The sequence below is a fragment of the Galeopterus variegatus genome, unplaced genomic scaffold (assembly GCF_000696425.1).
Source record: "Galeopterus variegatus unplaced genomic scaffold, G_variegatus-3.0.2 Scaffold129, whole genome shotgun sequence".
NCBI classification, from domain to species: domain Eukaryota; kingdom Metazoa; phylum Chordata; class Mammalia; order Dermoptera; family Cynocephalidae; genus Galeopterus; species Galeopterus variegatus.
In genome coordinates this window covers 650,994-673,857 of record NW_007726240.1, presented here as the reverse complement: position 1 = coordinate 673,857, position 22,864 = coordinate 650,994, and the positions used below count along the sequence as shown (strand labels likewise).

At 47.5% G+C, this 22,864-nt stretch overlaps 1 protein-coding gene across 1 annotated transcript in view; it reads left to right on the top strand.

Annotated features, from left to right (window-relative positions):
• Positions 1-6,317: 6,317 nt before the first annotated feature.
• The window catches only part of RRBP1 (ribosome binding protein 1), a 47,289-nt gene continuing 30,742 nt past the window's right edge, over positions 6,318-22,864 (top strand). Inside the window, exons 1-2 of the mRNA XM_008588512.1 lie at positions 6,318-8,278; positions 22,713-22,861. Of these exons, the coding sequence (XP_008586734.1) occupies positions 6,337-8,278; positions 22,713-22,861 (2,091 nt within the window). The 5' untranslated portion in view covers positions 6,318-6,336. The remainder of the gene's footprint in view (positions 8,279-22,712; positions 22,862-22,864) is intronic.

Here is a 22,864-nt window from a genome sequence, read left to right as displayed (position 1 = left end):
TCCTGGGACACATAAAAATTTATTTTTCTGAATCATGGTTAAAAATCTGAAAGCTTTGACCCGTATCACACAGATCACATTCTCTGATGACAGTGCAGTTACATTAGGATTTATCAATGATAGTTCAAACCCTCCTATGTCTTAGGAAAGTAGAGGACACTGCCAACTCACAAATCAAAGAAGAGATCATATGGGAATTAGAAGATAAAACCGAACAATAATGAAAATACTGTGTACTGTAGCTTGTAGGATGAAGCTACAGCAGATCTTAGAGGGAAATGTATTGCTTTAAATATTTGCTATAAGAAAAGAGAAAGGACTGAAAATTAGTAAATGTCCATGTCAGGAAGTTAGAAAGAATAGAATAAACCAGTGGAAGATGGAAGAAAAAATAATGAAAACTAATTATATAGGTTGGATCACAAACCCAAAAGTTGGTTCTAGAATCCTCATTGAAATTGAATCAGCAGTTAAAAATCAGCATTCTACCCACTCTCCTCCCCTGCAGGAAAAGATCTCAAAACATCAATCCTGACAGTTTTATAGGCAAGTTCTTCGAAACCTACAAAGAACGGTAACCCCAGTTTTATTCTAACTGTCTCAAAGGACAGGGGGGAAAAGGCTGGTTCTCAGCTCATTCTATGAGACTCGAGTGACCCTGATACCAAGGCCAGCGAACACTCTAGGAATGACCTCTAATTTTTCTCACTGTAGAACACACACAGAAATTCCACACAAAAATGTCAGCAAACCAAATCTAGTGATGTGTTAGAAAAGAACCTTCATCAAGAAATGTTATACCATTGGGGCCGGCCCGGTGGCGCACTGGATAAGTGTGCTGCTTGGGAAGCGCGGCGGCGCTCCCACCCGAGGGTTCGGATCCCACATACAGACCGGTTCCCGCTCACTGGCTGAGCGAGGCGCGGGAGCGGCACCGAGGGTTGCAGTCCTGTTGCTGGTCCCCGGACCGGTCCGGTGCGGGGGCAACACTGAGGGTTGCAATCCGTTGCCGGACACGGAAAAAGACAAAAGAAAAAAAAAAAAAAAAAAAAAAAAAAAAAAAAAGAAATGTTATACCATAGAAGCCATCTGTGAGTTAAATTAGAATGCATATTATTGAAATTTAACACATTTCAGGTTAAAGGAGAGAATGTCAAGTGATAAAGAAAAAGCATTTGCTAAAATTCAATACTCAATTGTTAAAAAAAAAAAAAAAAGGTAACTAGGAATATAGGACATACTACTTAACCTGATAAAGATTTCTACCAAAAACCTACAGTTGGTACATGTGATAGTGGAAGATTACAAGTGGAAATTTAGGAATACCGCAAGGCAGCCCCCTGCCTCCCCCCAACGCTGTCTGGGAGTTCTCAGCCAGCTCTGTTAAGCCAAGAGAAAGAAATGAGATAATAGGTTTTTTTGTTTTGTTTTGGGCAGCTGGCTGGTACTGGGATTGAATCCTGGACCTAAATGTTATCAACCGCATGCTCTCACCAAGTGAGCTAACTAACCAGCCCTGATAATAAGGTTTAGAAAGCAAGAAACAAGTCTTTTTTTTTTTTTTTTCCTTCAGATGATTTTTTACCAAGAAAATCAGTGAGAATCTACAAACTCTTAGATTTGACAAAAGCTTAGAATAATAGCTAGGTAAATGATACGCAAAAATGAATAACTTTGCTGATTATAAATAGGTAGGTAATAGAGAAAGTAGTTTGCAAAAGATCTTTTTTCCAGCATATTAAAAACAAGCAGTAATCTTACCACCACCAACAAAAAGGCATTTAAGACTTTTGTTGAGAAAATTATATAAACTTTCCAAACGTGTAAAAGAAACATTTAAATCAATTAGTGCTATAGCGTATTGTGTTCATTGACAGGAAGCTTCTATAGTTAGAAATGTCAGTCCTCCTTGTGTTCAACTGTAAGTTCAGGTTGACTCAAATAAAAACCCCAGTAGAAATTTTGGAGGGGATGCATAGGCCAAACGTGTGGTATTGATGAAGGGCATAAATAAATACAGTAGAAAAAAGTATAGAATCCGAAACAGATCCACTCGATGGCACCGAGACAGCCATGCAAGTCTGAGGGGAAGGGAGAGACCAGTCAGGAAATGGTGCTGGGTAATTAAACTGATGGGGAAAAGTTATATCACTATTTCCTGACATTTATCATTGTAAATTCCTGGTGGTTGAAAACCTAACTTCAAAAAGCACTAAAGTTTTTTAGAAGAAACTAACTTCTACACAGTAAAATGACTTTGTCACAATGGTTGTCTCCAGTTGGGTGGCCGGGTTCAGGGGTGTAAAGGAGATTTTTCACTCTATGGTAGACATGTCACACTATAGCTTTCTGTGAATAGCATACATTTAAAAAATCTAAATGCGTAGGTGTATGGATAATACTCTGTGATCTAGTTACATGATATAGGAGTTTAAATGAATGAACCAAAAAGCTGTGTGTATATATACGAGTAAATCCCAAAAAAGAGTTTAGTCAAAAAATGTTGTCAAATAACACCCAGAGTAGTGTCACTTACATAGTGTTTCCAGCACACAAAGCAGTGATATATTTTGTTTGTGGAGATACACATTTGTGATCTAAGCATAAACATGTGTAATTGGTAATTGACCTGTTCAGGGTGTTGGTTCTTTCTGGAAGAGCGGTGATACATATACATATATACAAATATAAAATATTTCAAGTAAATATGGCAAAATGTTAAGATTTGATAAACCTGGATGGTGGGTAAATGGGTGTTCATATTTTTCTTCTTATTCTTTTGTACATTTGAACTATTTCATAATATTTTTTAAAATAAGATGATGTCAGTTCTGATGCAGCCAGATGTGTTAGGGTCTCTGTTTTATTGTTACTCAGTCTTAGTCCTGTACCTTCCTGGTAAGTCACCTTGTGCCCAGGAAATCGATCTGGAGGCTTGTTCACTCTGACCCCATGGCCTATGCAAGCATCCCATGTGGTCCACGGTGGAGTAGCTGGTTAGTGATGATACCAAGCCCCAGGAATGCAATTGAGGGTCCTTTCACAAAACCTACCCAAATCCCATCTGCCAAATGGTCAGGCCATGTGAGTTAGCAGGTGTATTTATTCCATGTCTAAAAAGTTTGGGTCTTCCATTGCTTTTGTTCCCCAAATCCTAAGAACAGAAGAAAAGCCATTCCCTTGGGACCTGAGCGGTGGGCCAGTGAGTTTCAGTTAGCCCAGTGCAGGAGTGGCCCCGAGCCTCTGGCTGGCCTCCTGCATCCTCCTCTCTTGGGGCCTTTGTCTTTTTGCCTTTCATTCTGAGCATACTAGCAGTAAAGTGAGTAAAAGTACGTATTTCACAAAAGTTTCTAGAATTGACAGAATATAGGTTCCCTGTGATCAGACCATATAGGGTACAGGTGGGCATGCATCTGGCCTAATTCTGTGCCCCCCTGGGCATGGCCCTGGCAGAAAGTCCTGGGGGAGGTTCCCACTGGAGGGCCTGTTAGTGAAGCACTAGGAATGCTCTTGAGAAGATGTTCAAGAGATATCACTGGCTTTATGACTTCTCTGAGTCAGGGGTCTCCCAGGATGATGTTTTCCCACCTAAGCTGACTCTGCAAAACCACAGAAAGGTGGTTTTTCATTTTGATTTCTTTGCTGTCTGTGGTGATATTGCCCCAGCTTTAAATGTTTTGTTGTATTGCTACTTAAGACTGGGGCTTTTCATTTTCCTATGAAAGATTTCTTGTTAAAAATTCTTACTCAGGAATTAGTGGTGGGGATGTAATTTCTTTTTTAAGGCAACTTGTTCTACAGAAGTTGGGAAGACACATTTGTGCTGCTCTAAAACATATGTGTGTGCTGCAGAGGAAAAATACTCTCCTAATTTTGTTTTTCTCGATTCTGTGCGCCTGACAGAGTACATTTTTGTGTCTTGTGTTTGCCTATGTTGAGTATGATTAAAGGCTGATCTTCTAACCTTGGCTTTTCTGCTGGAGTTTGAAAGTTGGAAACCACAAGGGTGCAAACAGCTCCACAGTCCTCGGAGGCAAACAGGCCCTGCTTTGTAGATGGCCGTTCACTGCGGCAGGGTCTGGTGACCAGTGCCAACTGCAGCTCCACGGAGACCACCCCTTGAGTGCTTAGTTGTTGGGAAGCTATTTAGGGTTTACAGAGCCTCAGCCAGGGTGACCCAGGCCCCTGGTGTTGGTCTGCTTCTGGAGAAGGGGAGTTTTAGAGGCTTTTTGTCATCTGAACAGACTGAATATAGTGATTATAATGTAGATTTTGTACTTAGACATGTCCGTGTTGGCCAAGTTCTGAGAGGTCCTTGTGAGGACCCAGAGGAGTTTCAGTGGTGGATGCCTACCAAGAAACGGGGTTGACCAGATAACGTTCCATACCTGCTTGTCCCTGCCCTCCCACCCGCTGCATCCATCCCAGGCTGAGCAGGCTGCAGTCTGCTTTTGGCACCTAGCTTGCGATTGTGTTCCTGGAAAGGCTAATTTGTGACAGCCTCCTTGGATTGTGGTGTATGACAGCACCCTGGCTGTGGATCACACTGTCACTGCCCATGGCCAGAGGTCAGAATCCACGTGGAAATATAAATGCCTCCTTGCCCAGGATTCAGATGCCTCAGTGAACTCACTTGAGACTTTATTTGCAGAGGTTACAACCAAAATGGAAAGTTGTGACTTGGTCTGGCCCAAACCAGGGGGATGTTCTGTGGGGGAATGATGGGGTTCTCACCGTGGACAGCATGTGCTGGGAAGTTTTTGTCATGAGTGTATTAAACCCTCTTCCTGCAAGGGTCTTATTGCAAAGGCATAAAGAAATCATGTGTTTATTCTGTGATGAGAGCGATTTTCTCAGAATATGATGCCAAGGTATTTAAAACAACCTCCCTTCTTTAATGTGTCCTAATGACAAAATTTGGATTTTTGATTGTTGTTTATAGAAATTCCCACTATTTCTCTCCCTAACAGCCACTGAAGAGGAATGGGAATCTTAGTGTCTAATCCACTAACCAGCCTGGACCCAGCCTCCCACTATGTCCAAAGACTTTGGGGGGGCAATGCTGGGGGAGGCCTGTTCACTTCTTCCCCTCCTCTTCTGTTCCTTCCTGCCTCCCCTTACTCACCCTTTCTCACACTCGCCTTCTGTTCAGTCATTCTGTTGATGATCCTCTTTAAAGGAGCTGGACTGTTTCTCACTCTCTCCAGGTCAGGGGACTGGGGATTGATGTGAGCATCAATATTAGTTAAAAGTTGAGTGTGTCCAAATAAATACACCTCTTGGAGTTTCTCAGTGAACTCAAGTGAATCGTGGCCTGGACTGTCAGCTGGGAAGGTATGGATCTGGCAGTCTCTGACCCTTTGGACTTTGGTCCATAGACAGTGCGAATGGTGGGTTCATCCTCTTGGTTTGGGATGTATTGCCCTACAAAGGGCCTGGTGACACTGTCTCCCCTCTCCCTGTGCAGCCTCCAGATGTGAAATTCCAAACCTGGAGTCTGGTGGGCTTCCCAAGACTGATTCTTCCTGTTTTCCAGCATGCAAATTGCAGGTTCCATAACTCTTCACGAACTATTGCTGGCAAAAGGCCATTTTCCCTCACCAAATTCTTGGTTGCTTTTTAGGATTGTAATACAAAGGTTATTGTTTTGTGTCTGATGCTGGGTAGCTATGTTTATTGGCACTGGGGAAAGGAGAGGCCACAGAGTAGAGGTGGTACTCCAGGGGCGTGCTGGCCGAAGTGCACACGGCTGAAAGCCTACAGACATGTTTGGTTTGGCACACATAGTATTTTTCAAATCAGTCAATTTCATACTGAGATAAGGAAAACAAAAGATTTCCGGCTTAGTACGAAAAATCAAAAGATCTTTCAACCTCGTGATCTCATTTCTAGGCAATCGGCTGTGGCTGAGTGGTACCTACTCCTTAATTTAAGTGGGCATTTTTGCCACAGTCCCCAGTGCTCCCCATCACTCACAGCCAACTACACTTGTGCTTATGTGCATCTTTGACCCCTGCCGTGGGGAACGTCTCGAGTTGGGGTCATGGCTTCTGAGTCTCCTGGGTATATAGACCTGCATTCTGCTCTCTCTGTGCTGTTGCTTTGTGTCTCCCAGCACTAACAGGGACTGATCACATCATGGGTAAAAATTGCTCACTTCTAAAGAGGGGCATCTTTAATGTGTGACATCAAAGATTGCATGTTTGTTTCTTCTCTGAATTTATTAGTTTGAAGAAAGAATTAGTGAAACCTTAAGTTTGGTGACTGAATGCCTCAATTTCTACAAAAAGTAATCTATGTGTATGTGTTTGGCAGGTGAAAAGAAAGCAAGCCAGGATGGATATTTATGACACTCAAACCTTGGGAGTTGTGGTCTTTGGAGGATTCATGGTTGTTTCCGCCATTGGCATCTTCCTGGTGTCGACCTTCTCAATGAAGGAGACGTCGTATGAAGAAGCCCTAGCCAACCAGCGCAAGGAGATGGCAAAAACTCACCACCAGAAAGTAGAGAAGAAAAAAAAGGAGAAAGCAGTGGAGAAGAAAGGAAAGACCAAGAAAAAGGAAGAGAAACCCAATGGGAAGATACCCGACCATGAGCTGGCCCCAAACGTGACCATCCTTCTCAAAGAACCTGTTCGGGCACCTGCTGTGGCTGTGGTTCCATCACCCGTCCAGTCCCCCGTGGTCATTGCCCCTGTAGCCACGGTACCAGCCATGCCCCAAGAGAAGCTGGCCTCCTCCCCAAAGGACAAAAAGAAGAAGGAGAAAAAAGTGGCAAAGGTGGAACCAGCAGTCAGTTCTGTAGTGAATTCCATACAGGTTCTTGCCTCAAAGTCTGCCATCTTGGAAACCGCTCCCAAGGAGGTGCCTATGGTGGTTGTGCCCCCAGTGGGTTCTAAGGCCAGTACCCTAACCACCGGCACTGCTCAGGGCAAAAAGGCCGAGGGGGCCCAGAACCAGGGCAAAAAGACTGAAGGGGTCTCGAACCAGGGCAAAAAGGCCGAGGGGGCTCAGAACCAGGGCAAAAAGGCCGAGGGGGCCCAGAGCCAGGGCAAAAAGGGTGAGGGGGCCCAAAACCAGGGCAAAAAGGCCGAGGGGGCCCAGAGCCAGGGCAAAAAGGCCGAGGGGGCCCAAAACCAGGGCAAAAAGGCTGAAGGGGTCCCAAACCAGGGCAAAAAGGCAGAGGGGGCCCAGAACCAGGGCAAAAAGGCCGAAGGGGTCCCAAACCAGGGCAAAAAGGCTGAAGGGGTCCCAAACCAGGGCAAAAAGGCCGAGGGGGCCCAGAGCCAGGGCAAAAAGGCCGAGGGGGCCCAAAACCAGGGCAAAAAGGCAGAGGGGGCCCAGAACCAGGGCAAAAAGGCCGAGGGGTCTCAGAACCAGGGCAAAAAGGCCGAGGGGGCCCTGAACCAGGGCAAAAAATTGGAAGGGGCTCCCAACCAGGGCAAAAAGGCTGAGGGGGCCCAGAACCAGGGCAAAAAAGTGGAAGGGGCTCCCAACCAGGGCAAAAAGGTAGAGAGGGCCCAGAACCAGGGCAAAAAGGTGGAGGGGGCCCAGAGCCAGGGTAAAAATACTGAGGGGGCCCAGAGCCAGGGTAAAAATACTGAGGGGGCTCAGAATCAGGGTAAAAAGGCAGAGGGAACTCCTAACCAGGGCAGAAAGACCGAGGGGGCCCAGAATCAGGGTAAAAAGGCCGAGGGGACCCCTAACCAGGGCAAAAAGGCCGAGGGGACCCCTAACCAGGGCAAAAAAGCAGAGGGGGCCCAGAACCAGGGCAAAAAAGCAGAGGGGGCCCAGAATCAGGGCAAAAAAGCAGAGGGGGCCCAGAATCAGGGCAAAAAGGCAGAGGGGGCCCAGAACCAGGGCAAAAAAGCCGAGGGGGCCCAGAACCAGGGCAAAAAGACTGAGGGGACCCAGAACCAAGGCAAAAAGGCTGAGGGGACCCAGAACCAGGGCAAAAAAGGGGAGGGGGCTCCCAACCAGGGCAAAAAGGTCGATGCAGTTGCTAATCAGGGCACAAAGGCAGAGGGTGTTTCAAACCAGAGGAAAAAAGAGAGTCCCAGTCAAGGCAAAAAGGCAGAGGGAATACCAAACCAGGGCAAAAAGGCAGAGGGGTCCCCCAACCAGAGCAAAAAGGTAGATGCAGTTGCCAGTCAGGGTAAAAAGATAGAGTCAGTTCCTCTCCAGGGCAAAACTACAGATATGGTCCAGAGCCAGGAGGCACCAAAGCAAGAGGCTCCTACAAAGAAGAAGTCTGGTTCTAAGAAAAAAGGTGAGCCTGGTAAGTCACTCTGATTTCTTTATGAACTTGGAGGGAAAGCTCTCTTTAAATGGCTTGTGGATTCCCTTTGGGGGTGCCATCTGCATCAGTCAGCTACTGCTACAATAAGGCTGCATAACAAACACTCCAAGGTCACTGTCTTACAACAGCAGTCATTTATTCTGGCCCATGCTTCTGAGGGTTGGTTGGAGATTGACTGATCTGGGTTGTCTTGGCTGGGTGGCTCTTCTTCAAGCAGTGGTTTAACCAGGTTGGCTCCTTGCTACAAGTTGAACTCAGGTCTCTTCCATATGTGTTCATTCTGGGGCCCAGGCTGATACTTCAGTGGCTCTCCAGGGCAGAGGCCCTCCTTGTTGTTACAGCAGAGGCACAGGGGCATTTCAAGCCAGCACATTTCAAGCTGGCATCCCATTGGCCAGAACAAGTCATGTGACTGAGCCTGAGTCAAGGGGCAGGGAGTCCACTGTGTCTCCAGTGAGAGGGACTGCAAAGCGACGTGGGAAAGGAGAGGTGAGGAGTTAGTAATAGCCTAGAACAGGTCAGTGCCTTGGCAAGTCTTTCTTAAACATCTGGCTGTGTTCCATCTGCCTGTTTTGTGTTCTTACCTCACTTGCTGGTTTTGAGTCATTTTATTTGTTTATATATGCCTGTTGAACAATCACATTCCTCCATGCACCCCCCTCCCCCATTTCCCTTCTTCTCTGACCCCACCCCAGTCATTTAATGAAGCATTATGGAGCATTAATATAGATATTATGTTAGATAGATAGATATTAGATAGCATAGGGCATTGATCTGCCTTGCCTTTTGGTGCATATTACTATAGAAATTGGGCCAGGGAGTTCCTGACTGATGTTCATCACTCGTGTGATTTCACTTATGCTTTCTTTTTTCTTTTCTTCCTTTAAAAAATTTTTTAAAAAGTCTTTTGGTAGCTATTAGCTGATTTGGAATATTAATTGCATTTGTCTTGACAAATGACATCTTAGGGGGGCCTGAAACGATTGGACCTGTGCCAGGTAGTTTTCAGCTGGGTTTCCCTATTTTGCCATTCTCTCTCAGGTTTCCTGCTCCCCCAGCTTCTGATGAGGCATTTGCTCAGGCAGAACCTTGCCCCAGGTGAGGAGACCCGTCCCATATGAGCGGCTGTGGCTGCGAGCTCCTGGGAGTAAAGGACCAGTTCACCTAGCCCTACCAGGTCAGGTCGGCCCCTCAAGCGCTTTGAAAACCCAGACCCCTGGCCTCAGCCCTACTTCCAAAGGCTGTAGGGTGGCCACACTGCCTGTTATTTAACATGCTATTCCACTTGACCCAGAGACAGGGATGGAGCTGAGAACTGGCTGTTCTCTGGTTCTCCCACAGAAGCTGTGTTTAGAGGTTCCTGCATCCTGGGTCATTATTATCTCCTGGGGTTTTAGACATTTGAAATAAGATGTGAAACAGAAATGAAGAACCTTGCTAGGCATGAGACCTACATGTGACTTGTGTGAACCTATGTAACAGCTTGATTGAGGTGATAAAAATAAAATTTGAACTAGGAAAGTAACTACCGTGTTCCAGAATAAGAAAGATTAGATATTGTAGCTGAAATGATAGTTATTCCCAAGTTAACTTAGTGGTGTATCATTATTCCAGCCAAACTTTCAATGGGTTTCCCCCCCACTAACCTGACAAAACTGTTCTAAAATCTCATTTGAGGGAAAAATAGGGAAGAATATTGAATAGATTTTTCTAACTGGTTTTGGAAGGCCAGTCCTATTTGATGTGTGAACATGTTCCCAACTATTGTAATTACAGGGAGGGGATAGAGTGGCCCTGAAATCCACAGCATCACACCTAAAAACTTAAATGAGAAAAGCATAGAAAGATGAATGCTCAGTGAATGGTCTTGGGCAGTATCTTCATGATTTTGAAAAGTCTACTTAGACCCTCCCAAGCACTTACCTCTCTCTAAAAATTTAAGATTTGGATGAAATAGATTTAATTTTAAAAGAAAATAATGTTAATCAGCCCAGATGTTGGAAGAAGATCACTCAGAGGTTGTAGTCAGAGGAAATCACCAAAGGCAATGTGGGGGAGCTTGACCACACAGACAGCCACGTGGGACTGTCAGACGGGACCAAATGATAGGACAAAGGCACAGGGGACTGTGTGCAGTTGATATGACACTGGAAAGGCAAATTTCTTTGTTCCTCAGTGTCAGAAAGTCTGGAAATGTGGGGATTTTTATCTATGTTATTTATTTTTCATTTTTCTGAGTTTACACTGTGTAACTTCAACCCTGTTTCCCTGTGGTTGGTGTATAAAGATATCTTTGGTGCCCTCCGTGGTGGATGTGGGCCACTCCCCCAAACCCCTAAACTCCATGAAGATCCTGGAGATTTCCCCTCCACGTGCTTCTCAAACTTTAATATGCAGATGCATCACCTGGGGATCTTGTGAACATAAAGATTCTGACTCAGCAGGTCTGGGGTGGGGCCTGAGAGTCTGCCGTTTCTAACCAGCCCCCAGGAGATGCTGACACTGGGGATCCCAGGTCCATACTTGGGAACGTTTTCATATAACAATCAAACAATTTTGATAATTCACATTAAAACAAATAAACTTTCTTAAAAGCTAGTAATATAAACAAAGAACATGGATATGACTAAAAAAGTGGTGGCATGGTAAGTGGCGGCATGGTAAATTGTGTGGCCCTTTTGGAAAGCAATTTAGTGAAATGTATCAAGAGCTTTAAAGGGGCTGGTAGTTTTCCTTCTACTCCTGGGTCTCCTCTGAGGAAGAGTGCCAACTGTGGAAGCCAGGGCTGTGGATTAGTGCAGCGGTATCCTTCAGACCACCCAGGCACAGTGCAGCCACTCATAGTGGTGGTTGTGAAGATTCCATAGTGACGAGCAAAGGCCTGCTCACTGTGTGACTTTTAGTTGAAAAAGTAGGATACCAAATTTTTTATACTCTGTGTGATGACAGCGAAAGACACAGACATTAGGTTAGTGATGACGGTATAAAAAAATAACTTCAGGAAATATACCAGATGAGAACTCCTGGTGTTTTCTGATTTTTTTTCTTCAGTGTACTGATATTTTATCCTTCAAAAGTCAAAAAAGCAACCTCAGAGGCAGCACTGAGTCTTGTGGCTGAGACAGGGCCCCCCGAAGGTGGAAAGGCCTGTTTGGAAGCCTCCGTAGTGCTCCTCGGTCCCGTGTGAGCACAGCTGCACGAGCCGTCAAAGTAGATAATTTCCTATTAAACCCTTCTTCTTTAGTGGTCTTTGGAAATTATTTTAGGGACATAAAATCGGGTCTTGATATATTATCTTAAGTACTCTGTTCTTCATTCCAAAAAGTAAAGCAGTAGTGACACTTCCTTAATTCCAGATGTTGATACAACTGAGAAAGATACCTGGAAGTAGGAACTGAGGAAAGTCCTGCTCCTGTGTTCTGGATACTCCTGGATGTAGCTCAGTGTGTCAGGCTTCTTCCTGTGCATTCATCTCAGTAGTTCTGGGTGAAATTCAGGAAGGGACCTGAGAGCAGGAGCCACCAAAGACAGACCTAAGAGGCTGAGGGCCATATGTAGGCTGGGAAGGGGTTACTCAGGACTGTCTATAAGGGAGCGTGGACTTGGTGACTGGGTCCCGAGCTCCAGCCACGGCGAAGAGATCCTTCATGATTCTTAAGCAGTGTTGGCTCAGGGCAGATAAAAGGAAGTGTTCATGAACATAGAAGGGAGTCATTAGCTAATGAACATGGTTAGGTGGTAGGGTCTGAAATTCCAAGTACTGCCCAGTTGACATGCACGTATTCAGTCTATTCTTTTTCCCTAGAATTGGCAGCGTGTATTGGTAAGGCTCCAAGTTTATCCACAGAAAACCTTTATGTCCTTAATGTGTCAGAAGTTCCATGGTTCCCAGTGGAAATCCTCTCGCTGGGGGAGCCACATCTTTATGGGAAGGAGCATTCAGGATGCTTGCTTTTGATGCTCAGAATTCAGCTCCTGCTGCCATTATCCCTGTAATGGGGGCAGGAACTCCCTCAGCTTTCTGCAGTGGGATTACATCCGGGCTGTGGGGGGACTTTGGGTCCTTTGAACAACTGAGGCTGAGTACCTCCTGGGATGGAGGGTGGGTGTTGGCCACTGGTGCATGAGGAGTTGGGGCATATGTTACATGTAGGTGTCGGTGGCCAGTCTGTGTGGATGACGATCTATGTAAAGAATCACGTCCTTTCATTGTGTCCTTTGGTGCAGCAGGCAGACCCTGTGTGGCTATTGTCGGACCAGAGCACACAAGAACATGTTTGTGAGTTAGTATTTTTTATTGCACGATGTACTTTTCTCTGGTGGCTGTCCTTGGCCAGGTGACCCATTTGGATTTGCCTCATCTGGACTCTGTCACAGTCTGCTTGTTCCCTAGCATGAGTGTGTTTTTCCATTCTTTGTAGCTGATGGGCTCCAGGGACATTTCTTGACTTCCTTGTGGCTACCATCTTGCTGCTACTAGGATGGGTGGGGGACCCAACCCTTGCACAGGTGATCTGTGAAGGACAGAAGCCCCGAGGGCGGGCCCAGTGAAGCTGTGTGTTTGGGTGTTTCCATGTACAGATAAGCAAGTGCAGGAAGAAGTCCCAGGGCACTGGACAAGGTAAGAATGTTGCTGCTAGTGACCTAGAGTTCCAGGTCAGGCCTCGTCCTCTGAAGACCCACTCCAGAGTCAGGTGTTGGCAGTGTGCTTCAGGTTGTGGGCTATTTTGTATCGTGAAACCGTTCTCCACTCTGGGAACTCGGTCATGTGCAGAAGTGTTCCTACCTTGTCCAACGTTCCCGTGGCCTTTTCTCTTCATTTTCAACAGTGCTGTGTTGGCCGTGATGCCTGGGGTGACTGAAGGTATGAGGCACAAATCTGAATTGACGGCATAGATTTCCACCAGGGGCTTATGGAATCGGTCTCACACTTCCTTGTAATTACATCATGTTTGTGGAGTTTAGTGTTCCAGAATTAATCTGATTCACACTTATGATTTGGGCTGGGGCTTTGTTGCCAAGTTGGCAGGCCCGGGTGAGAAGCAACCTTGATGTCTTCATGCAGTTAGTTCTAGTTTTCCTCCCTTTGTTAGAGGCAGCCCCAACTGGTCCAGGCCTCCTTGCCCCTTGCCCAAGGCTGAATTTTTCTGTCTGTCCAGGGCCTGCCAGCCCCCAGCTTCTCTGAGGACCAGGTATGCCCATCCCAAGGGAACTGTGGGTGGAGTTCCCAGTGGGCTGACTGGCCCAGGCATCCAGAAACTCGGGGCCTAGAGGTATGCATGTGTTGGGGGAAGTGAGTGAGGTGGCCTGATGGCCTTGCTGCGGGATCCGGAGATGTTTAGGGAGTGGGTTCCACATCACTGGTGCTCCTCCCACAAATTGAGGAGACTTTGACTTGGGAGGGGGAGGGCTCTGGGGTCATGAGGTTTTAACAGTAGGCAGTAGAGAGTGAGGGTCTAGGGCTGTGCTGTTCAGTATGGGAGCCACTGGTCACATGGGGCCATTTAAATTGTCATTTGAATCAGTCAGAAGTAAGAAAAAAAAAAAAAAGTTAAAGATTCCTCAGTCACACTAGCCACATTACAAATGCTTGGTAGTCGGTGTGGCAAGGGTCATTTATAGGCTGGGAGGGGTCACCCAGGACTGCCCTTTTGGACAGTGCAGAGGTAGAACATCTTCATCAGAAAAGGAAGTTTTATTGCACAGCCTGCTCTGAACAGGAGCCATTTGGAGGAAGGTGGCCTGTGGAAATGGACTTGACTTTGCAGCCCTGTGTTGCATTACATGCACACGACAGATCAGCAAAATCAGCACTGGAGCTGGGGTCCACCAGAGTCTGGTGTTGCTTCCTTAGTCTTCCAGGCCTTTCCTGCCACTTGGTCAGTCCTGCGGGACCCTTGCTGACAGGTGCCCCAGACGGAGATACAGCAAGTGTGGAGGCAGGCGCAGGACTTGCTTCTACAAGCCCAAGTTGGAACTATTTCAGAACTTCTGCTCTGATTTTCCTACAAATGCAGATCGGAGCCATGCAACAGCTTTTTACCACTTGTCTGTGACTGTCTTTGACAGGGAACACCTGCCTTCCTAATCCCCGCTTTTTAAAAAATTTGTTATTGTATAAATACATGTTTCCGACAAATAAAATTTAGACAGTATAGAAGCATGGAAGGTGAAAATTGAAAGTTTTTCTTCCCACTCCATCCTAGTCACCACCCACTTCTTGTGGGGACCTCAGAGACACTGTCGCATGGTTACCCACAAATGGGAGCTCTCATGCACACAGCTTAGGAACTGCTCTCTTTGCTTAACAGTATTGGTGACATTTTTCTGTATTGTACCTGCAAAAGCTGCTTCATTCAACTGCACAATATTCCATAGCATGAATGTATTGTAATTGATTTAAATGGCATTAGTGTGCAGTTGTTTTTTGTTGCTAAAATTAATGCTGTAGTGATGTACATATTGTTGTATGAATGTCTCTGTAAATTCCTAGATACGTAATTGCTAAGTCAAAAGGTGGGTACATTTTTAATTTAGGAAGACAGTGCTACATTGCTCTACAAAAACAATTTCACGATTTATGAGAGGCCCACATGATTGTTTTCTGATTTAATCATTGCTCCAGGGTTTTAATGTGGGACTATGGAAATCATTGTAACTTCAGGGGGGAGTATTTTAAACCCCCGTGTGGAATAAGGAGACAACATTTGCTTATAAAAAACAAAAGGCGTGGATTCTTTTCTAAATGTTTGGAGAAGAGAGAATTGATGGAATCATAGAGAAGTGGAAATCCCCACAACTGAATTTTCCCAGGGTTTGGGGGGCCATCAGCTGAGGCACTGTCCAGGACTTGGCTGGTTCATTCTCAGCACCGTGCACAGTGTCTATTAGGAAAGCCAAGTTTCTTGCACAGGAAGCATGTGCATGTAGTGGCGGTGTTTTTTTAAAAATCTATATTTAGTCTCAGATTTAGTCTTTGCCCATGTAATTATGCCAGTCTGCCTCCCACCCTGAGCTGCATTGATGTCGTACTAATTGGCATCTTGGTGTTATACTGTCAGGAGAGCTGTTCCATCCTAGCACCTGGAATTGAGTCCAGATCATACAGCGTGGGCCTGGACCCCGATAAGCCAGAGACTTCGCCTGGGGCAGTGCAGTGTGTATATTCTGGATATTCTACAATTAGCATGAGCTCTGGAACAGTGCGCTTTACCTGGAGCTCTCTTCACCCTGTGTTGTTGCTGGGTGAGGCTGAGACCAGGTCACAGGCATTTCTTCTTTAACACTGCCACTGTGCCATTTGGAGGGATGCAGAGTCCTTGTTGTTATAGCCCACCCAAGGAACTGTGGCCTTCCTGCCTAATGGCAGAGGGGTGCGTGCTCCCACGGGCATGGCTCTTCTCTTGTGGACTGGACGTTGGCATTCTGCGACTAGGATGAAGGAAGGTAGAGGCCAGTTCTCAGGCCTCCAGCACAATGCCAGTGCCTGTCCCAGCCCCTGGCACATAGGCACCTGGTGAGTGCTCATGAACTGAGGTGAGATGGGAAACTGAAGGCAGCTTCCTGGGGTGGGGGGCCGTGAACTCCATGTCTGTGCAGCCTTGTCGAACCCCCACTCTCCCTCCACCAGGTCAGGTGGAGATGCACAGTGGGAAATACAGTCTCAAGTCTAGAGTCATGTTCCGTAGTGGGGCAGGGGAAACAGGTCAGGAGTATGGGGAGGAGTTCACAGGCCTACCAGGAAAACTTTATTCAAGGTGTCTACAGCACAGAAGGGCCTCATCTTCACCATATTTGAGTTGATGGTGGTAACAGCCCTTCCTCCTCTTGCTAGCTCACCCCGCCTGTCCTTCATGCACATGGGCTGCCGTTTCCTAGGCCTGGTGCTGGTTACCGCAGGGAGTGGGACACCACTGCTCCTCAGCCAGGGCTCTGCTGAGATGTGTGGTTTGTGAAGCTGCCTTCCCTGCATCTATCCCCAAGTGATTCTGTAAGGTGGATGTGTATTTTTGCCTGTTTTATGAAAGCAGAAACTAGAGCTTAGACTTCCCAGCCGTCACATGGCCAGCAGATGGCAGAGCCGGGTCTGTCTGTGGCGGCCCCTCCTCAGCCTCTGCCCTTCCTGCTGCCGAGGCACAGAGAAATCAAGTCTGATACTTTTTCTTTTGAACTTAACTCAGTTTCTCAAGGTCTGAAGCTCTGAAGACAACTCTGGGCCTTTGAGCCTTTATTCACTTTCTGTGCAAGTTCTTCAAACCCTGCTTTTCTTGTTTAAAAGAAGAACGAAAGCATCCCCTGGGGAAGGAGCCAAGTATCAGTGTGAGAAGCTGGTAGATGACGTTCTTCCAGAAATCTCCAGTCACTTTAAATCATGGCAACGTGGAGCTCCAGTCGCTGTCCCCCGGCAGCTGTGCTCCAAAGGCTCATGCTTTAAGTCCCTCGTCTTTTTCTGCAGGCATTAGGTAAAATCTTGATTGTGATTTCAAACATGTTCTCCTTGCATCAGCCTTGTTGCCTGAGGAAGCCCAAGGAGGGATCTTGCTGAGGTCCTCTAGAGATTCTTTCTTTAAAAAATACTGTGATGTGAGTTTTTTTCCAGGTATAAAATTGTTTTTTATACTGGGTAACAAATTACCTTTTCTTCCAACCAAAGGGAAATGCCTAATTAGAAGGCCCCAAATAGGATTGCTCATGACATTATTTGTATTTAGCTCCAATGCACTTAAAACTGCAGAAGTGATTGTCCGTGGCAGTCAGGGGTCAAGTAAACCTGCTCCTCCTTGGCCTGCATCCTGTTGGGAGGGCTGACCTGCACCTGGGCAGGGCTTGGCTTCATGGCCTGAGTTGGGCTTGGAGTCCACCATTCGCATGTTGCCCAGGGCTGCCTCAGCCCAGTAGGCAGATGAGCAGTGAGGGAGGATGGGAGGAGTAACAGTTTGCTGCCTGGTGCGTTTGATAGATTTTCACTTCTTCACGGGCCTCATAAGGGTCGCTTTCCCCCAGGCTCAGGAGGACTCTTCATGGTCACAGTCCACAAACCGTGCAGTTAGGGAGAAGCCAGCAGTGGTGCTGGCCTGAGTTCCTCATTCCTAGAGGTGGCACTGCCTGCCAGCTCAGGGCAGGACTCTGAAGGGAGTTGGCTGATCTGATTAAGAGGGGGGATGCCCTCTGGACTCCAGGTCAGCAGGAGTAGGAGCTTGTCTTCAGTCTGTAAATCTTCAGCTATAGATGCTGATGATTGCTTGTGCAGTGCTGGGCTTTGAAAAGGCACAGGGAAGCCCCTACCTGGGGCCTTTGCCTTCTTACAGCATACCCGAGTTTGGCTCGAATGATGGGGAAGGCAAGGCGTGGACAGCACCCTGAGTTTGAGATCCTGGCTTCCTTTGAGCAAAGCTGTGCTGGGTCCCCTGACCTGCACTGTCCAGGGTGGCCCCTGTGCGAGGCCCAAAGGCAGCAGCTATTCAGCCTGTGTCTGTGTCTGAGACAGAGGCCTTCAGAATTGGTCCGGACATTCCCAAAGAAAAAGAGTGTCTTTGCCATTGGAGTTCTACCCCCAACGCCAAGAGCATGCCTTGTATCTGCTTCCACTGCTAGAGAGTACCCGGGTTGACCCCTGGGCCTCTCCCATCAGCTCAGCATCCTAAATACTTGGGTCTAGACCCTGGTCCTGGGCTCTTACCTGGGCCTGTCTCTAGCCTTGTCCCTCTGGGCATCCTGAAATCATTTTCCCAAATGCAAACCCTGCTCCCTTGTAGGCGTTGCTCTTTGCCTAGAGGACAAAATCTGGATTCCTGGGGCCTGTAAGGACTTGGACCCGCTCTAGCCTCGCCTCCCTCCACTCCCTCTGCAAATCCGATTAGTGAGGCCCCGCAAGCCCCGCTGCCTTTTCTGTGCTGTTCTCCTTCCCGAAGCACCTCACTGCCTTCTGTCCAGTGGTGCTTGGCTTCACCCCTGCTCTATGCTGTTTACAGAGTCGCTGCTGTAGTTTCTTCCAGGTTCCCTGTGGGTCTCTCTTACATGATTGTCACGTGTCATCTGCCTCTCTCAGTTGCAGTCCCACCTCTCACTTTCCAGGTCCAGCATTTTGCAGACTGCTGGGTACACAGTGGGTACATACTTTGTGTCTGGAAACCACCTGGACCTGCCGGCCCTGGGCATAGCTTTTGGCACCTGCAGCGACAGCTGGAATTGAGCTAGAGCCTTTGACAGCCCATCCCTGGGCTGAGGCGATAATCTCCTCACGCTAACCAGCAGCTGTTGCAGGCGCCCGGGAGGCAGTTCCTGGAACAGTTCTGACACCCTCCCTGTTGGTCGAGAAAGCCAGGCATGAGCAGCATGGGAGCATTTCACTAGATGGACACTGGAGGGGCAGCTGCTGAGTCCTGTGAGTCCCATTATGGCTGAGACCTGGCCACTGGGGATGCTGGTGATTATGCAGGCATAGAGAAAAGTCTCCCCACAGGACCCCACAGTTGATAGTGTCAAGAAAGGGACTCCTAAATGCCTCTTTGTGAGACAGGTTTAATTTTAGATGATTAAGCTTTCCAGTGAGGGTGCAAAAGGGAACACACTTTTGAAATTTGGAGCGTTTCGCATGTTATCTGAGCCACTGTGTGCTGCTTGGCTTGTGTTCTGGGAGGCAGGGGGCCCCTCTCCGATGGAAAGAGCTGCCCCTTTAGCATCTTGAGTGAGGGCAATGGCGCGAGCAGGAGCAAGAGGGTTGCCAGGCTTCAGTGCTCTGTCCCAGCCATCTTCCTGGATGGGTTTGTCCTTGGAAGGGCTGCTCCTGAGTGCCACCTTCGCATGACTTTTCCACTCCATTGATGAGAGTAGAGAAAGGGCACTTGCTGTTTCTGCTCAGGGAGGGGTTACGGTCTGGTGATGGGGCCTTGAAGGCTGGCCGTGTTGATGTATTTTGCGGTGCTTTACCCTGTGCCAGAGATTGTTCCAAGCATGTTGCAATTTAGTCTTATCACCTCCGTTTCACAGACAAGGAAACAGAGGCAAAGGGAGGTTAAGCCACTTGTCCGAGGCAGGAAGGAGCTGAGCTGGAATCCCAGCCCAGGCCACCCATCTCCAGAGGCCTTGCTGTGACCATGATGCCCCATTGCCTGAGGGCAGAAGTGACAGACATGTTTGTTCAGCTGCACAGTGGTTTTATTCATTTATTTCATTTTTATTGTGTTAGCTATCAGCACTAAAGGTCAGGAGATGGCACTTAAAGATCCCATTTCCAGTCTTTTGCACAGGTCCGTGGTTTTGAAGGTTCTGGCCCACCCTGTGGGAGTCATCATCTGGAAGTGAAGTAACGTACTCAGGGTCACCCAGCTCAGGAGAGGCTGCCCCCAAACCCAGGCCTATGTGGTCATTGGTCACAATGCCTGACCCATCCCTGTAGGGCCTGGCCCCTGTCAGACAGGGCTGTGGATCGTGCGATTGCAGTGACACTGTGGCCTGGCCTGCTTCTCCATGCTTCACTCTCCTCCCTCATTCCTCCCCCAGGCCTCCTGGCCCATCCCTTCCTGGTGTTTCAGACCCACCAAAATGGGCAAAGCATTGGCTACAGGAGCAGATCCTCAGGAAGCTGACCTCTTCTAGAATTCACCATCTCTTGGTCTTTTGAAGTCTGTGGTTGAACAGTTGTCGAGTCTTTGACATATTTATTTTAGCTTTCACAATACTAGGGATTACTGGAGTCTGCCAGTATTTGCTGGAGACATGAGGTGTACCGTGCACATATTAGGCTCCTGTTATTATGTTATTTAAATGCAACTCACCCAGAGGCCCAGAAGCTCTCATTCCTACTGCTATGTGCTTTTCTTTATTCTTTCGGTTATACTTCCCTTGATTTGGGGAGAACAGAGATAGCACGGTTCTCACCTAAAAGATTTAATGAAAAGTGTTCTGTAATGTTATGGCTCTCTAAAAATAATTTAAAAGATAGTGTTTGTCTGAGCATGGAGAAGGCCATGGAAGTTTTTCGTGGCAGGTGGAGGGGGATGGGCAGAGGAGAGTTAAATTTTGCTCTTCATAGCTTTGGATTTGTTTCACTTGTTACAAGTTTTTATTACCTTTTAAAATTAAAACAGCTAATAAAATGGAATGTAATTATATTAGAAAGCTACAGTAAAGATTTACTAGGATGCCACTCTCAGAAGCATTCTGTGGACAGAGCATGCAGGAAGGAGAGTACACGGTTGCTGAGACAGTGCGGGGAGCATCTGGCCAGGGTGACGCCTGTGCAGGAAATGACATTCAGTCGTGAAGTGTCCTTCAGCTGCATTATCCAGATGTCTCCCCTCCCGGTGGTGCACTAGGGGCCATGAGGCCTGGAGGGGTGGTCTTTAAGGAGAGAGTTCATGAGAGGCCAGAGCCCTCAGTCACTCTGGGGCCTTTGCAGGGACAGGGGCTACCAGGATTTCAGCAGGAAGCGCTTTGGGGATCCCCAGGGCTGGAAAAGCAGACCAGCTAGTCCAAGAGAAATACAACATGAGCTGCTCATGTCAGCCGCGTATGTAATTCACATGTTCCTAGTTAGCTAGCCACATTCAAAAAGGCAAACCAGAAACAAACGGGAAACATCTTAATGATATATTTCATTTAGCCCAATTTATCCCAAATATTATCATTTTGATATGCAATTAATATATAAAATTATTAGATACTTTACATTTTTTTTCATACCAAGTCTTCGAACTCCCTTGTGCACTTTCTGTTGTAACACATCTTGTATTGCACTAGCCTTATCTCAAGTACTCTTGCCACACGTGGCTGGTGGCCCCTGTGTTGGGAGGCGTAGGAGTAGGCCTTTCTGTCAGGAAAGGGAAATGTCTGTGCACCTGTCAGCTGGACACAGTCTTAAGAAGTTAAGTTGCCCTGCCCCCTCTGTAGCTCCAGTGGTATCTTTGAAACTGTGGTCTCCCTCTCCTGGAAAGTATTGGCAAGAAACATGTCTGTGCAGGCTGGAGTGGGCGCAGGGGGAGCAGGAAGCCCAGAAACCAAAATGTTAGCATGGGGGTTTCTCCTGAGAGTGAGCTCATGAGGGGCTTTTATCTTCTTTTGACTTGACTAAGAATTTTCTCTAGTGTACATAAGTTTATCATTAAGATCATTTTATATACGTGTCAATGAAAAGAGAGAAGGCTGGCTGGTTAGCTCAGTTGGTTAGAGCACAATGTTTTAACACCAAGGTCAAGGGTTCAGATCCCTGTACCGGCCAGCTGCCCCACCAAAGAAAAAAAATGCTGAGGGGGCATGCTCCCCAGTACCTCTTTTTGTGGCACCCATGAGCTTTTGGGCCTTCATTGTCAATGCAGTTATTTTAATCTCCCGAGCTGCACCAGGTTGTAAGAATTTATAAAATAAAGGAGCTAATAGCAAGCAGCTCGCCCACATCCCACATTGCCCTTATTAAGGTATCATGCTAAATGCTTTGACTTGAAATGGAAATGTTGTGACTAGTAAGTAAAAATATTGTGACAAGCCAGAGAATTCAGGGTTGCTATGGAAACCCTCCCCATTGGTTGTCCTCATGAGGTGGGCTTAGCTGAAGGGGCCGCTGCAGGCAGCTCTGTTTTCTTTGTTTCAGCTCATTTTTGGCTGTGTGCTTTGGCTGTGGGGCAGATGCAGGCCTCAGCAGAAGGCATGGCCAGGCATCTCAGGCACGGTATCTCATTAAATCCTTACTTGCCTTCAAGGCTACATGAGAGCCACAATGAGAGTGAAGCCATGTGTGCACAGGGCGGGTGGGGGGGTGGTCAGTTTTTCAGAAGGGACGGTTGTTGGCAGGTGGCTCTGTGTCCTCCAGGCAGTCACTCAGGGATTGGCGAAGGGACATGCCTGTTCTGGAAGAACCCAGCCCAACCCTCCCTCACCCTAGCCCTGTCACTGCTGAATCCTCACCAGGGAGAGCTGGAGATAAAGGGTTTGAGCCTGGGTGTGCGGGAAGCAGCCCCATCTTGCCTCCTGTCCTTCTCCCTTGTCTGCTGGGGTCTGTGTGTGGCGAAGGATGGATTCACTGGTCAGCCAGGGCCCGCTGGGCCACAGGGCTTCAGCGTGGCTGGGTGGGAGAGCCTTGTTGGGCCATGCAGGGCAAGAACTGGACCAAAGCATTTGCTGGAAAAAGAAGGAAGGAAAATACCTTCAGCAAAAGTATGCCTTGCTTTAGCTCTGCTTGGGGTTGTGTCGATGATGGAAAAGGAGGGATGTAACTCCCAACCCAGGCTGGGGCTTTCTTTGGGAGGGTTAGGAGGATGGCACAGGGACACCTAGAGCATGCTTGCTGCCTTTGGCCTGCTGGCCTGGGAGTCAGACAGAGTTCTCCTGGCTCTGCCCTAACCTTCTCTGCCGGGGCTGGGCGTGATGGACTTTGGTGTGTGAGTGTAAGCCCCACTCCTTCCCTCTCGCTGCACAGCGCCCCTGGATTCCGACAGCCCTCTCTACCTCCCCTACAAGACGCTGGTCTCCACGGTTGGAAGCATGGTGTTCAGCGAGGGCGAGGCCCAGCGACTCATCGAGATCCTGTCGGAGAAGGCTGGCGTCGTTCAGGACACCTGGCATAAGGTG